Here is a 15,787-nt window from a genome sequence, read left to right on the forward strand (position 1 = left end):
TCCATTTATAAAAGCGTTGTATATTAAAAAGTTTTTTTTATATTATTTATTTTCTACTTTTTAGTCCTGTCTGAATAAAATTTTGCAATAGATATTAAAATAATTCAACGATATTAATAGAAAGGTGCACACACATGCATTTACATATGTATGTACATACAAACGAGCACCAATTAATTTTATTTAAAGAATGACGTGTCGTCTATTTCCGCTGTAGCAAACGTAGTACATAGGGCGGCATCTAGATGTCATCTACCTCGCCCTATTCACTACAGCTATCGCCCTATGCACTACTTCACTACAGATGTCGCCCTATTCACTATGCTTTTTTATAGGAGCTTTTCAAAGCTTTGCTTTGGTGTCGGACACACAACATTGAAAGCTTCTGGATCCACAACATTGCAAGTTGATAAAAGCGTTGTAAAATGAGGGTGTATTTTTTATCGGTATAGAACAATCCTAGGGGGTGAGAGCAAAAAAATTGCCACTTTACAATTTTACATGCATTTTTGGACCACCCTAGTGTGCAAACCCTTTTTTATTTTAGTGTGGTAGAATCGGGAAAAAATGTGGTAGATTTGAATAAGATGTGTTAGGTTTTCCAATTCATATTTATATTGGGTATACAAACATATCGCACACTGTCGTCAAAAGAGGCCCAACTCAAAAATTAGATCGGGAAATATAAGTGCTAGTGGATCGTACAAATTCAACGCAATTGATGCAAAAACAGGTATAACATTAGTTTTCTAGTTAGGGAATATAATCATGAAGAAAAAAATATTTTCATTAATTTGAGAAAAATCCTACAGATTTATTTATGCAAAAAAATCCACCAAATTATTTTCCATTGCATAATACTTTAGCAAATATAAATATGCGGATTTTTGAAATACTAAAAAGTTAAGGCACAGATATATTTAAAGCAAAAATTTATGATGTACCGTTTTAAAAATTTATTGATTAATTTTTATATTTCGTATTAGAATTGAGTTAAAATTTTAGAGTTATGTGAAAATTGTAAAAAAATGTTCTGTCCAAGGCGAATATATAAGGTGGTATCGATTCAACAAATACAACAATTACTTGTATTTTGTTTTTGCTTTTAGCGGGCCATTGTCAAATTTCAGCTATTCTCCGCCCAAGGAAAAAGGGCGACAGAAAATACAAACACTCTCACGTTCTCACTCACTCACTAGCGAAATATAAAATTTTAACAATCAAACGCTACTCACAGCTAATGAAACAACACCACCTTATATAAATTCGCCTTGGTTCTGTCTAAAAATGTGGTAGATTTTAAGCCTTTATGGTAGATGTTTTTGAACTTTAAAAAATATGTGGTAGATCTACCACATATGTGGTAGAGGTTTGCACACTGGTAAGGGTCCAATAATTGATTCTTTTATGAGTTTATCTTCAATTTTGTTATATGCAGTATATGACCAGGATCACTCTAGAACAATTTTATGGATTATCTTTAGGGCCTCCACGAAATATCATACGTGTACCCCGAAATTATTTTGCTTCCCTCATCACAATTTTTTTTTGTATTTGGCATGTAATTTTATGAATAAATTAAGTTTTTTGAAACATAATTCTTGTCTCTAAAGCCCTAAAGTAAAATGTAGAAAGCAATGGTAACTATAATAGAATTTTTAGATGGGTAGAAATAGAGATACGTTGTTGTTGTTGTTGTTGACAAGTTGCTTGTTGAATTTTCGATGCCTCTTCTGGACTTAGCAGACTTGCCTTTAATTTTATATAAAAATGATAAAACAATCAACAATCCTTTTTCAAAACGATGCATTTTAAAGTTCTCTCACTACCTATGCCAGTTCCCACTGTCAACGCTAAGGACCTACCGGTCTATGTGCGGCTAGCGCACACAGAATCACAATTCTAAATCGGGCTACGTATTAAAAAGTTAAGAAGAAAGCATAATTTTAGCTGTTTTTGGGGGTGGCGACGCCAGACGATGTTCCAGTAACAATATCCTCCGACTGGGCACCCATGGGTTGTGGTGCCAGCTAAGAAGAAGAGCCGGAAATTTGTATGAAGCCGAAACCCTATCGAAGTAAGCTTTTGAAGCGATAATTTGAAACTTCCTTGCATCGTAGCCTAATGTACACCCTTACATTAATCATATCAGGTTCAAATATACATACCCATGTACATATGTGTTTATATATTTGTGAATTTTGATTTCCATAATACTTATATGGTCAAATCTAAGAAACAGGTACACTTCCAAAACAAAAAGTTTAATTCTTTAGTTTGTGGGCACACCTACGTTTTATATATGATTCTATTCGTAATCTCTTAATAATGAATAATGAATAAGCTGGGTTCTAATTACACTGTGCAAGTTTTAAATTTGCAGAAATGATTTTGAAAGCTGAACTTACTTAATTGGGACATTCTAAATTCAATGGCATCCTCCGGTTTACCAGATTGGCTTCGGTTTTCGAGATAAAGGTTAAACAAACACAGTTGTATACACTGTGTTTCAATGTTCATAAATGCCTTTATTACTTCCGATAATTTATTCACAGAATCTGGAATTGTATACCTGCCTGGTAAAATATCGTCTACATAAGTGTCTCGCTGAAGCACTTGTTCAGCGAGTGGGAACCTGTTGCGTGAATCCTTAGCCAATTGTTGAAGGGTTCTAATGGCTAGAAATGGAGCGCAGTTTACTCCAAATGTAACCGTTTCCAGCCTAAAGTCTTGAATTCTTGAGTTGGTCATCTTGATGAACACGGATTTGTCGGCACATCTTCTCTATATCTCCATTATAAACGAATTGATATAATTGCCACCGTAATATCAGGGACATTAGATCGGATTGAAGAGCGGGACCAACGTGCAGGATATCGTTGAGGGAATACCCAGAGCTATTATTCCTAGAGCCGTTAAAACCAACGCGCACCTTTGTAGTTGTTTTATTAGGTCCGACTACAGCATGATGTGGCAAATAAAATGGGGAAATATTTGATATCGGAGGCGACTTCTTGCGAGTTGGTTGGTTCCATGGTTCCATGTGATCCATCGTAAGATATTCTTCTAAGACCTCGTCGCAAATGGCTTTGAGATTGCCTTTTCAGGCGAGATTTTTCTCCATACTGATCAACTGGCTGTAGGCATAGCTACGGGATTGGCCTAACGCATGCAAGTTTGGGAAACTTGATTTGAAGGGGAGTCTCACCATATATCTACCATCTGGCCCACTATATGTGGTCCTTTGGTAGTAGTTCTCGCATGCTATATCCTCTTCTGAGATCGGTACAGGGTGATACAGTTCTTCTTGCTCCCAGAACTGTCTTAGTTGTGTACTAGGAGTTCGTTAGAAACTTCTTCCACTTGTGTCGAGAACACTGACACTTCACAATTCATGGGTCCACTTATGATCCATCCAAATATGGTATTTTGCGCGAGCAGGCTTCCACATATGTTGCGATGTATAACACTGAGCATGATCTGAGGGATCAGATCACTGCCGATAATCATATCGATTTGGGCTTGCTGGAAATAGTTGGGGTCTGAGAAGTCCAACATGGCGAATTGATTCCAATCGGGTTTTTCAATACTGAAGGTAGGAAGAAGTCTAGTCAATTGTGGAAGGACGATTGCTTCACGGAACATATATGGCTGGAATTTTGATTCTGGAAATTTCGTATTGGGCCTTTCGGGTGGGGAGCCTTAGGCGATTTTTCACTTTCGAGGTGATGAAAGTTTTTTGTTAACCTTGGTCGATGAGAGCTCGAACCTTATGCAGTACTCCGACTTGCTCTATTAAGACGAGAGCTGTTGGAAGTAGAGTTTTTCCTTCGTTTACTGTGTGCATGGATTGCACCTGTGGTGGGTGACTGAGAATTGTTAGTCGCGTTTGTGGGTGTTTGTGATCTGTTATGGTTTCCTTGAGCTGCCGGATTTCGTGTTTGGCGGTTGGATGCTTGCGATACGGTTTTTTCCTGTTGGCTTTGATCATTGTGAGTGGTCACATGGAGTAACGAATGATGGTTTCTATGGCAAACTGCGCACGTATTTTGACTTTAGCAGTCACTTCTAAGTGGGAGAATGAGAAGCAGTTTTCGCACAGCTGATTTTATCGGACCACCTTATATCTATTACGCACAGACAACTTCTTGAATTCGAAACAAAATCTAAGGGGATGATTTCCATTGCACATAGGACAAGGGTTCGTCGTGTTGCTTTCAACATAAAAGTTTTGAGTTCTGTTGTGACTCCGATTCTGAACAAACCCGGGCCTGATTTGTTTCATGCCGTGAAGTCGCTCTACTACCTCATATCGTTTTGTAAGAAACTCGTTCATTTGCTCCCAGGTTGGGAGGTCTTTGCGAGAAATTAGGGATTATTCCCACAAAGATAACGTTTCTTGGGGTAGCTTCGACGAGCACATGTATACCAGGATTGGGTCCCAATACTCTGTCGGGACGCCTTGAGAATTTAAGACAGACAGAGAATTGTCGATGGAATTTCGAAGCGTCTGTAATGCTTCGCTGTTTTCAAAATGCACTTGGGATAGAAAAAGAAGAGTTTTAATCTGTTTGTCGACCAGGATTCTTTTGTTTTCATATCGGGACTTGAGGGAATTCCATGCAAGCATAAAGTTTTCACCACAAAGACCGTATTGTTTAACCGGTTGTTTTGTATCGGAGATGATACAATTTTTGGCCAGGGGTAAGTTTGGGGTGATTAATATAAACTGCCGTGAACATGTCACGGAAGGATGGTCACTCTTCGTAACCTCCGGAGAAAGTTGTCACAGGGTGGGACATTCAGGCACCTAATGGTATTTTCCTGCTCCTTTACCGGAAAAGGGGGTTTCTCTGCTACACGAGACGTTTCGCACATTTGGGCCATCTGCACGTCCATAAGATCCGAAATTTGGGCCATGACGTTGTGTGCCCGCTCCTTGCACAGCTCCATTTTATTCCTGGCCTAGTAGCCAGGAACGTTGGGGGTAGTTCGCCATCTGCAGCCAACGACACCTTCCGATATGCTCGCTTAACTTCCGCATAGTATTCGTCTATGTCCTCCCGGTAATATTTCAGCAAGGGCACCGTTAGTCCATCTATGGAGAGTGAAGAAAATTTGGTACAGAAATGTACCATGAATAAGTCATAATCGCGTTCCTTTTGGTTACGTGACGCCGTTACACTCGGTGTTACCTTTTTTGGTTTTCCGAGTGAATTTCTATCTCCGGAGTCTTTGGCGCATCAGTTTGCGTAAAAAACTCGACATCTAAGGAGGTCTTTTTTGGGCTTCTTTCGAGAGGCATTATAAAAGAATTGGAGTAGATTCGCGACCGAGAAATCAAACAACGGAATTTGAGGAAATAAGTGAATAGCTTTCTGCTTTATTAAACAAATTTGCCGTATGAGAAAGGGTTATCAGTGACGTGTGACAAAATTTGTTTTACAAGAAAAAACCAGAGAAAAAAAACCGTTTTGGTTTTCGTTTAGGGGCAGAAAACGGAGAGAAACTAAGAAAACAGTACCGAAACTGTACGTTAGGCACGGGATGTTTAAGGTATTACAGCAGCTAATAATAGTGCAAACGCACTTTCCCTTTACACTTTTGACGTAAAATTTGGTTTCCTTTTACTGGGTAGCTGAAAGGGGTTACTAAACTTTGCTGGGGCCGCAAAATTTAAAAAATTACCGAAAAATTCGCACAGATTGCGTTAGAACGTTAACATTTTTCCGCTTATAAATTTCCTACTGGGCAGCGTAGAACTTTGAGCAAATTTTTCCTACTGGGTGTTTTGTATACGTACAAGAGGTATAAGTGCTTATGAATATTGGCTTGCGATTCGGGACTGCAAGTTTTCCGTTTTTCACATAAGCATGTACATTATACTGCATCACCAAAAATAGTTGCGGTTTTTCCGCCGAGATTGCAAAATTTATTATATTTTAAGATGTCCACCAAAACATTTCGGAAAAATATTAAGATTTAAGCGAGCTGGACCGATTTGAAAATGCCTCCAAACATGGTATTTTTTATGAATAAAAATAGTTTCTTAAAGAACTTTTTGAAAAAAGTCCTCTCAGATGACAAAACGGATTAGGCTTAAAATATCTGCAAAAGATCAGAACCTTTGTCGAAAGCAAGTTGATTTGATACCACGCTCCAAATATTCTGACTACAAGAAGGAGCATCATTAAAAGTTTTACACACTTCTACAGAAAATTTGTTTGAAGCATTTTACAGGAGTACGTAACGTTATAATGACTAGTAGTTATAAAAAGAATTAGATCGTTTCGACGTATTTTCCAAATATGCCTTCAGTTAATATGTTTTTGGAATAAAAATTACGCTCAAGATCGCAGAATATTTTATCTTTAAACGTTGGTTTGTTCTGAAAGCACTCCTCTTGCTAAGGTATCAAATCATTCGTAATTGTTTGTAGAAGTTTTTAAAATGAAACGCTTCAAAAAGTATAAACCGAAAATTTTGAAAATTGTGAAAAGTAGAGTTACAAACTTGGAGTTACTTGCCATTTAGTTATTTTTTAAAGCACACTTTATAGTTACCTACTACATATGAAGTGTCCACATAAGTACTAATTGCCCATAAAATTTCAAACCAGTATATGGTGTGCTTCAAAAGTTATGACATAATTTACTTTTCACCTCTTAAAATTTAAACAAAAAATTCACTTGTTTTTAATATTTTTTTGAATGAAAACATCTATAACTCAAAAGTTATGCAACAAATTGATTCAAAATATTTTTAAGGCTTCAAACTTGATAAAAACATTACAAGGTAAATTCATTCATTCTCTCAATTCGTCGGCCATGATTTTTTTCTGACGTTTGCCAGCATTTTAAAATCATATAAAATTGAGAATAAAAAAATTAAATTGTTCACAATTGTTGTTGTTTGAGATTGAAAATGGGAATGTGTGTGTGAGTTTGAGTTTTGAATTTTTAAATTACATTGCTGGCAAACGTCAGATTGCCTCTCAATGGTTTTACCTTGTTATGTTTTTATCATGGCTTCAAGTATACGTCTATGAATTATATCCAAAAGCAACGAGCTTGATATAGTTTACAACAATGAAAATATAGCTAAACAACGCAAAGGTTACCTGTTTTTTAGATTTGCCCATATATTTCTATAAAGAATACGTACTTGTTTTGTAAAATTTTCAACGTATGAGCCAAATTCCATTTTTCAATGTTAAATCCACTTTTTGTCACATTCCAGCCGCCGATTTTCCACAGTAAATCAACCATTGGTTTAGCACCCAATTTCTCCATCTCTTCTTCTTTATCCAAACAAGATTCATAGTAAATTTTTGCCTTCTTTTCAGCCTCTGACTTATATTCCTTCAGTGGTTTCTCTAATATATTTCGTATAATTAGCTGATTCATTTGTTCTAATTTTCCAAAAGTACCCCATGTTGATTTGCCTTCTGGAATTGGATTATTTCTTATCCAATTATTACTGTCGGATAAAGAATTAATTAAGGAAGTGAGAGTTTGTTAAGCCATAAATGTGTTCTTTACCACGCATAAGCATAAAAATCATCGCATGGATCGATTCTTCTGTCAATAGATCTCAATATTTCATTAGCTGCAAATATGCAATGTTCATTGAGACACGGAACTTCGTTTGCTAGGGGAAAGAAGAAAAAATACGTACTCAAAATTTAGTACCTCATATACATATATATATAATACATAAATATATAGATTAGGGTGGTCCTTAACGGTAGGGAGCAAATTTTTACATCACATTTGCTAAGCCTGAACCCCTATGTCGATGCTATTATAGTCGAAAATATCACACAGGCCCGGCCGCAAGGGGGGCCATGACGTTTTGACGAGTTCTGTGACCCAATGACGATTTTTCTTTATGTGCAAATTTGACTGGTTCTCAACTTTGAAGATAGTTACATAGACAATTAAAAATTTCAGTGTAAACACTTCTTGAGAGTTTACCATTTCTACTAATACATAATTGTCGTATCGAAATTATATCATATGGCAGCACTAATAGTAATTATCGATGAGTAGTTTTATTCTTCGTTTCATCACTATTTGTTTGATGAAATATATCCACAATTAAATGCAATATGCTGAATAATCTAAATCAGTGTCGGCCCACACTTACACATTCACATTTTGAGCATGTATTGAAAGCACAAAAGCACAAAAGCTCATCGATACATCCCCAAAAAATCTGCAAACGTAACACAAAGGTATAATTCACCACAAATACAAATTCTTTTAATACTGAGTCAACATTAACATCCAGATTGCGAAGAATATTGAGAGAAGCTAGCACATTGAGACGATCTTATTTCGTAGCTGATCTCAAATAAGTTTTTAGGCGGCGCATAGTTGAAAACGTTCTTTCATTCGCGGAGTCGTACATATAAGACACAAGTAATATTTAGGCAATAAAATTATAGTTTAAAAAACTAAAACCTCGCTATTGTAATTTCCATTCGTACTATCATCAGGTATGTAACTTGAGAATAGAAATCGCTGCATCTTTTAGGCGTATCAATATTACATAGTTACATCCCGAGCTAATAAAAGGGAGGTAAAAAACAAAACCGACTTCAATTCTCATATAAAAATTTAAGATTATCGTTAATTTATTCATGATCCGATGATCGGATTCAAACCAAATTAATATGGGACCACCTGTGAGGTAGTTACAAATACTCAAAAATTTAAATAAATTTTCAATATATTTATACCAGCGATGCGTTTTTCCAAAGTTAAACTTCACTTGTCCATATTTCTGGCACCTAATCATATAAAATGGATATATATTTCTCAAACAGTTCGCAACAAGATGGTTCATCAAAATTTGGTGTCTTGTCAGGGAAGAGACAAGGAAAATTAAACAAAATATGCCGGTATTTTAGTAATCGATCCTGCAAATGCTTCCGAGTGATTTGAATCTGTTGTGTTTCGTTACCTTGTATGAGCGAAACTAAACGATACCGAAACGTTGCTGTTGTTTGTTTGCGTTCTCTTGCTCGTTCTCTGATGATATTCTTTAAATTATTTCGCCAAACCATAACTAAATAGAGACGCAAAGGGTATTCTGGACCACATAAGGCAACATTTCTGTAGAAAACACGGAAATCCGAATTGTTCACAGTTGTTTTAATGGATAATCTAAGATTTCAATTACAATCTATCAAACTAATTGCCTTTGTTAAAAAAGGCGTGCATGCCTAAATCTAACAATTTTATAATATATTCCACTCGTGCATGGATTTTCACAATCTGGAAATCCTTATCACGATTCCAGAAAATTATAAAAATAACAAAAAATTATAAAATTATTAGCACCAATAGCTAACACCTCGAAAATACAAATAAGCCACAATACGCGCTAATGTAATTTTGTACGTTTGAAAAAATAAATACTAAGCATTCAAGTCTAAAAATATATATTTTTAGCACAAAATCGTTTCATCAAATCGTAACATCAAATTGTAAAGCGTTTAATTAAACAATTTTAATTTCAGTTTCTGTAAAATTTTCTTTATTAAGAGATATTTCGGCACCTGTTCCACAAAAAATATCTAATTGGGTATATGATTATTTAAATCTAAAGTATATATTAAAGGTGACTCAATATTTGCTTTAGAGATAAAATCGCGACAAATTTGTTGAAGCGAAAATTGTAAGCGGTTATACACAATGTGAATGCGAGCTTCTTTTGCTTGCATTTCTATGTCTATATTATTTATCAGTTTAAGCATATACGATAAAAAGTAAAAAAACAATTTTTTTAATTGCGGGTCCGAAAGAAATATTTATTAGATACTTGCCTTGAGTTACGCAAATATAGTACCGAAAACCAATCGATTATGCTTAAGGTGCTAGCTGCTTCCGAAAGGGCCGAAAATGGCACAATGCACACACATTTTCCATCACTGATACTAAGACACAATATTCCAGGAACTGTTGCTCAGATTATAAAAATAAAATAAAATAAAATATATATTAAAATATTTATTTTATTTTAAATATTTATTAGATACTTGCCTTGAGTTCAGTGTTGCCACAAAAAATATATCAAATTCATCAAAAACAAATGAAAAATCCTCAAAATCCCAACAAATTACTCAAAATTTTCTCATTTACTATTTACAGGTACTTAGCACAAAAATTAATTACATTCTCCAATTCAATTGGTACATTTGTTTTTGCGGTTCAAACAAAGTATCACCGTTATTTTTTATGCCTTGGTTTGCATATAATATTGCTGCAACTATATCAGTGCTCAATCTGGTCCTCAAGTCTGTCCTGAACATTTTTAAACTACTGAATATACGTTCTACTGAAGCATTAGAAAATGGCTATATAAGTAATGCAATAATTTGTTTAATTCGGAAACTTATATGAACCTGAATAATCCTTTAATTCAAAAACTTTTTTCCTATAAATTTCTGGATCTAATGAAGAATCAATATGAATATCCTTATGGTAAAACAATTCGTTATCGAGATTTTGCAAGTTCAAAATAAGTGGAAAATAGAACGATGGAATGAAAAAAATTATCGATAACATTTTGAATATTTAGCAACAAATGCAATAGTGCTTAAGAGCGAAAAATACAACACACGCGGCCCGACAAACCAAGCGAAATATCTCTTTGATTAAAGCTGTTTAAGATGTGTATGTGGTTTTTGAAGGTTTGACAAGCCATTTGAGGGAAATGTGAACAAAAATCAAAATTTTTTGGTTTCTGGCTACCATGTTGACGTTTGATCAAACCGCAACGGAATTTTTACCGAATGAGGACGCAGGAGAGAAAAATCGAAGAAAACCAAACCCTTTTACATTGTAAACCGGAAGAAAACTAAAATTCTTTGCTTGAACGAGTCATGTTTGCACGGTGTATGGCGAAATGGGAAAAGTAGGTTTGAAGAATGTTTGACAAGCCGCTTGTGTGGTGTATTTCGCCCTTTATAAAACTTCGGAAAGTTTTTTGTTCAAAAATTTGCAGTGCGATTTAACAACTATCTTGTGTAAAACATGGTTTCATTTGTTGTCTGCTAATATATCGAGGGAAAATTCCTCAAAATAAAAATCCTCAAAAAATACTCAAGCGCTCCCGAAATTCGTCACGTTTTGAGGAATTACTCACAAAGTGGCACCACTGCTTGAGTTACGCAAATATAGTGCCGAAAATCAGTCGATTATGCTTAAGGCTGCTTCCGAAAGGGCCGAAAATGGCACAATGCACACTCATTTTCCATCACTGATACTAAGACACAATATTCCAGGAACTGTTGCTCAGATTATAGTTGGGAACACGTAACATTTCGGTTAAAATAAATTACCTTAAACGAGAAAATGCAAAACAAATGTATTTTTTAAGTCCTACTAAAACCGGTAACATTTATTTGGTGCGCTTTTCTATTAAGTAATAAAAGAAAACACGGAACTTAATCATTATTAGGCGTTTATATGGGAAACAACTAATTGCTCTCATCTTGGAACCATTTTTGTGGCATATTTATACATCTTTTAGCCTCAAAGCAAAGTTTTAGAACAGAAGTTCATATCAATACATCCAAAATACATCCCCAGCAAAAAAAACCCGACGGCGCACAGTGTTTCGACTATATGGAGGCAGGTAGAAAAAAGTCATGGTGACAGTTGGTAAAAAAAACGCTTTGACTTAGAGAGGGAATAGTAAAAGTCATAAGTACCAAATTTTACATTATTTACTTACCCCCCTTCTTCACGAACGATACATTTCCAAAAAAATACGGGAACGGGCGCGATACCGTCTAATCAGTTTAGCTGCATTTGGCGCTGAACCCATTACAGAAAGTGTTTCTTTTTCAACTGTTATTAATTATCTAAATGTCATGGAATATTCAGGTGAAGGTATTTATCATTTATTTGGTATTTTCCTATTTTCTTACCAAAAAATTTACTTTGAAATGTAGATGCTAAAGATTATTAGTAAAAAAAAGTGTGAGTACCGGTCCGTCAGGTCTTGAAATTAGACTAATATTTTAGAGAATTTTATGTAGTTTTCGAATGTAATTTTTAATTTTCTTAGTTTTTGATTTTCAGCTTCTTTTTGCATAATTTAGCGAAAAGAATTTTTCGAACAATGAAAAAATCCCACCAGATATTGGGAAAAAAGCGAGTATTGACACCTAAGTCATTTTATTGTATAACCTTTGTTTTCTGAGAGTGGAAAGCAGGAAACAAAAATTACCCAAAATTCCATCGCATTTAATGACTGCGCCCACATTTTTTGTGAGTTTTGAACGTTATAGTAATCCAATCTTCCCCATATTTTATATTTAGGTTTTTCATGATTGTGTTGCTTATTGGCCGTTTAGTATAATTTAATAATTTATTTTTGAGCTATAGGCCGTATGTTAAGTAAAACATTAAATGTTTTTCTGCTTTATTTACTTTTTAGTTTTATTTTGGTCGATATTTCGCCTTCAGTCTGAAGGCATCTAAATAAATAAAGCAGAAAAACATTTAATGTTTTATTAACATACGGCCTAAAGCTCAAAAATAAATTATTAAATTTAGGTTTTTCTAATAAAATAAAGACTACAAACTAAATTTCATCGAAATCGGATGAGATTTAATGTTTCCGCCCACAAGAGTAGAGGGCGTGGCAATTATTCCATCTTTACAAAATTTCATAATTCTCTATTTCTAAGTAAAACTAGAGCACATGTCAAGTTTCAGTGAAATCGGTGCAGGTGTACTATTATTTCCACCTGCCTCCATATAGTCGAACGTCAGAAAAGTAAACAAAAATTAAAACAATTACTGATATTTATTTGAAATTGGGTTAAAAATTATAGCACATGCTTTCGTTTTTAATTTGAAGGATATAAAATGTTAGGTTAGGTTGAAGTGGCTGCCGGTAGACACAACGGCACACTTAGGCCCACCATTGAGCACGTTGTGGTGCCACGAGGAATCTCGTTAACCCACTGCGATTTGCGAAAACTCACTATATTTTCCGAGTTGAATGTGTCGGAAGCTTTTAAAGCCACTTGGCAGTTTGAGAAAATGTGGATGTTCGGAGGCGGCGTAAAATCGTAGGTCCCTCCATTTGCGTTATAATGTTAGGACGCACAACACATATTGAGTAGAAGGTCAGACGCAAAAGTGTTAACGCCCAGTTACCCGGTGCAACAAAAAAAGAAATGCATCCGAAACAAAACTTAGTGTAGGTTGTTGGTAGGGTCGAATGCGACACGAAAAAGGGTTTGTTATAGTCCCTGAACACAACATTTTTTTGTTTTTTATTAAAAAGTCGTTATTTTCGTACATGACGCGCTATTAACCGGTTGAATATTTCATTCGATTTTAAAAATCAGATTTGTTTTAATTTAAAGACCTTTGAAAATATGTAAATATAACAGTATATTAAGAGACTTTGCTTGTTGCAAGTTTTCATCAGGCAAAATTTGAAAACCTATTATTTTTAAATTTTTTCAACTTTGAGCATCGCTATTTTAAAAATTTCTACGAAAGCTGCCAAATATTTAGTATTTGTCTAAATACATTTTTTTTAACAAACTGATACCTTATGCAATAAAATCGGATAAAAATCGTCGAAGTTAAGTAATTTACTGGTCAAAATCGTGGAGATGGAGAATTTAGTTGCGGCAGAAACAAATATTTTAACTTTATTATTAAATGATTTTACTCTGTTATGAATTGGATTAGGTAGTCGACTTAGTTTAAGACCGGGCAGAGCGCGAACTGACATACATATTATTGAATTTATCGCAAAACGTGCTAAATGGCCAAAAAATTTCGGTTAAAATATATGTATTACCTTGAACGAAAAATTTTAAAAGAAATTAAAAAAAAATAAAATTTTTTAGCCTTCAATCATAATCCCTCTTTTAGGCTTGCACAAGATTATTTATAGAATAAGAAAGCATGTAAATCTCTTAAATTAAAAAATTACAACAAGGGGTATGCAAATACTATGAATTTATATTTATAATTGGTTTATAAAAATATAATATAATATTTAACAAAAAAAACATACAAATCCAAGCTTGAATCTCTTTGCAACGTTTTAAAAAAATCAACAAACTTTCGTAAATATTTCAAACTTTTTAATTCGATTTTTAAGAAATATTAAGCACTTTTTTAGCCCATTCTATTATACTGCAAGTTTAAAGTAACCGATTTTTGTTTTGTTAGCCATTTTATTCCATACAAAACATTTTCGACGATTTTTTTGTTATATGGAGAAAATGTGCAACACATTCGACGGAAAAAAAACAATGGTACTTGAAATTGGGCTAAAAACTGTATACTCAAAATGTTTCTAAAAAATCGAATTAAAAAGCTCGAATTTTTTACATAGTTTGTTGATTTCTTTTTTAATTTTGCACAAAGACTGAAACTTGGATTTATATGTTTTCTGTTAAAAATATGCTATACCTTTAAAAAACAATAATTACAACTAAAAAAAATTAAAACAAATGGTCAAATCTTGCCAATATGTGAGTGTCGTAAAGTTTTGATAAGAACTATATGTATGCATGTCGAATCAAACTTTTTGATACTACTACAATGTGTAACCAGACATTCGTAGGGGGATAACAGCAAAATACGTAGAAAAAGCGCTTGCCGCGTTAGTTACCAATATCGCTAAGGAATTATACTATTTGGACATTGTCCTTCCTCGGAGAGCGGATAGATGAAATTTTCCGGCTAATTATCGGCATCTAGCGCTGAAGATTATTATCGAAAGATAATATTTATACCGCTATTGCATAATGTTTAGCTCGATCTCCGAGAAAGATTGCCGAAATATACATCACACAAACATTTTTGAGTTGAACTATTACTTCCATACATATAAAATTTGGGAATATAATACGCTACAAAAAGACGCTATCAGTTTGGAAGGAGAATATAAATTGTGGTCTGAACGATGAACAAATGAGGTAAGCGAAAAGCCATACCTAAAATCAGTAGCAGAAGTTCTTGGTAAATGGGACGACGAATATGCGTTTCCGTTGATTAACAAAATTCTCCGCATTCTGACTACACTTCTAGCTAGTAACGCTACTTCAGAAAGAAGTTACCCTTCGCCGGTTAAAAACATGGTTCCATAGTACCATGAATAAAAAAAGACTGATAGGTCTAGCACTTTTACACGTACACTTAGGGCCAGTTTTTCAGTGTACTGTCGTGGTTTAAACTTAGTTTAAACGCCCGAGCTGGCTGCTAAATACTAAGGGCCAATTTCAGGTGAATATTTAAATGGCACTTAAGTTTAATTGTGGATTGTTGTTTAAATGCCGTTTTAACTTTGTTGGGTTTCAGATAAACTTTGTTTAAATATGCCACACAATTGGCAATCTAAGTTTAAACTGCCACTGAAACAGGCCCTTATATATTGAAATTGACACTGAACGGATAATACAAAGATTCCCAAAAGGAAAGCGCAAAATTGAGTTTGCAATTTAAATTATTATAATCAAAATTCCGAATAAGTTGTTAAGTAACTTAATTACATCCCTCATTTGACAGACATTAGCCGTGTTTTATTTGTCCAGAAATTTAAGCTATTAGCTTATTTTGTATGGAGGACTTACCCAACATAATTATATTGGCTTATGAAAAGCTATCTTGGCTTGTATATTGAACAAGAGGCATTGCCATTCAGCATCAGAAATTTTCTCCTTCAGCCAATCAGAAAGAGGCAAAAACTTACTTTGACACTATTTGTAGTCAAACAACTGTCAAACTTAGGCTAACAT

General features: G+C 34.5%; 1 protein-coding gene across 1 annotated transcript in view; it reads right to left on the reverse strand.

Moving 5' to 3' along the window:
- Nep3 (M13 family metallopeptidase neprilysin 3) overlaps positions 1 to 15,787 on the reverse strand; it is a gene marked incomplete at its 3' end in the record, with an annotated part of 293,210 nt that overhangs the window by 96,168 nt on the left and 181,255 nt on the right. Inside the window, exons 4-5 of the mRNA XM_017609640.1 lie at positions 7,542 to 7,650; positions 7,165 to 7,479 (exon numbers count right to left, since the gene is read on the reverse strand). Of these exons, the coding sequence (XP_017465129.1) occupies positions 7,165 to 7,479; positions 7,542 to 7,650 (424 nt within the window). The remainder of the gene's footprint in view (positions 1 to 7,164; positions 7,480 to 7,541; positions 7,651 to 15,787) is intronic.

Source organism: Rhagoletis zephyria, unplaced genomic scaffold (genome assembly GCF_001687245.7).
Source record: "Rhagoletis zephyria isolate East Lansing unplaced genomic scaffold, Rhagoletis_zephyria_1.1 Rzeph_scaffold_00241, whole genome shotgun sequence".
Classification (NCBI taxonomy): Eukaryota; Metazoa; Arthropoda; class Insecta; order Diptera; family Tephritidae; genus Rhagoletis; species Rhagoletis zephyria.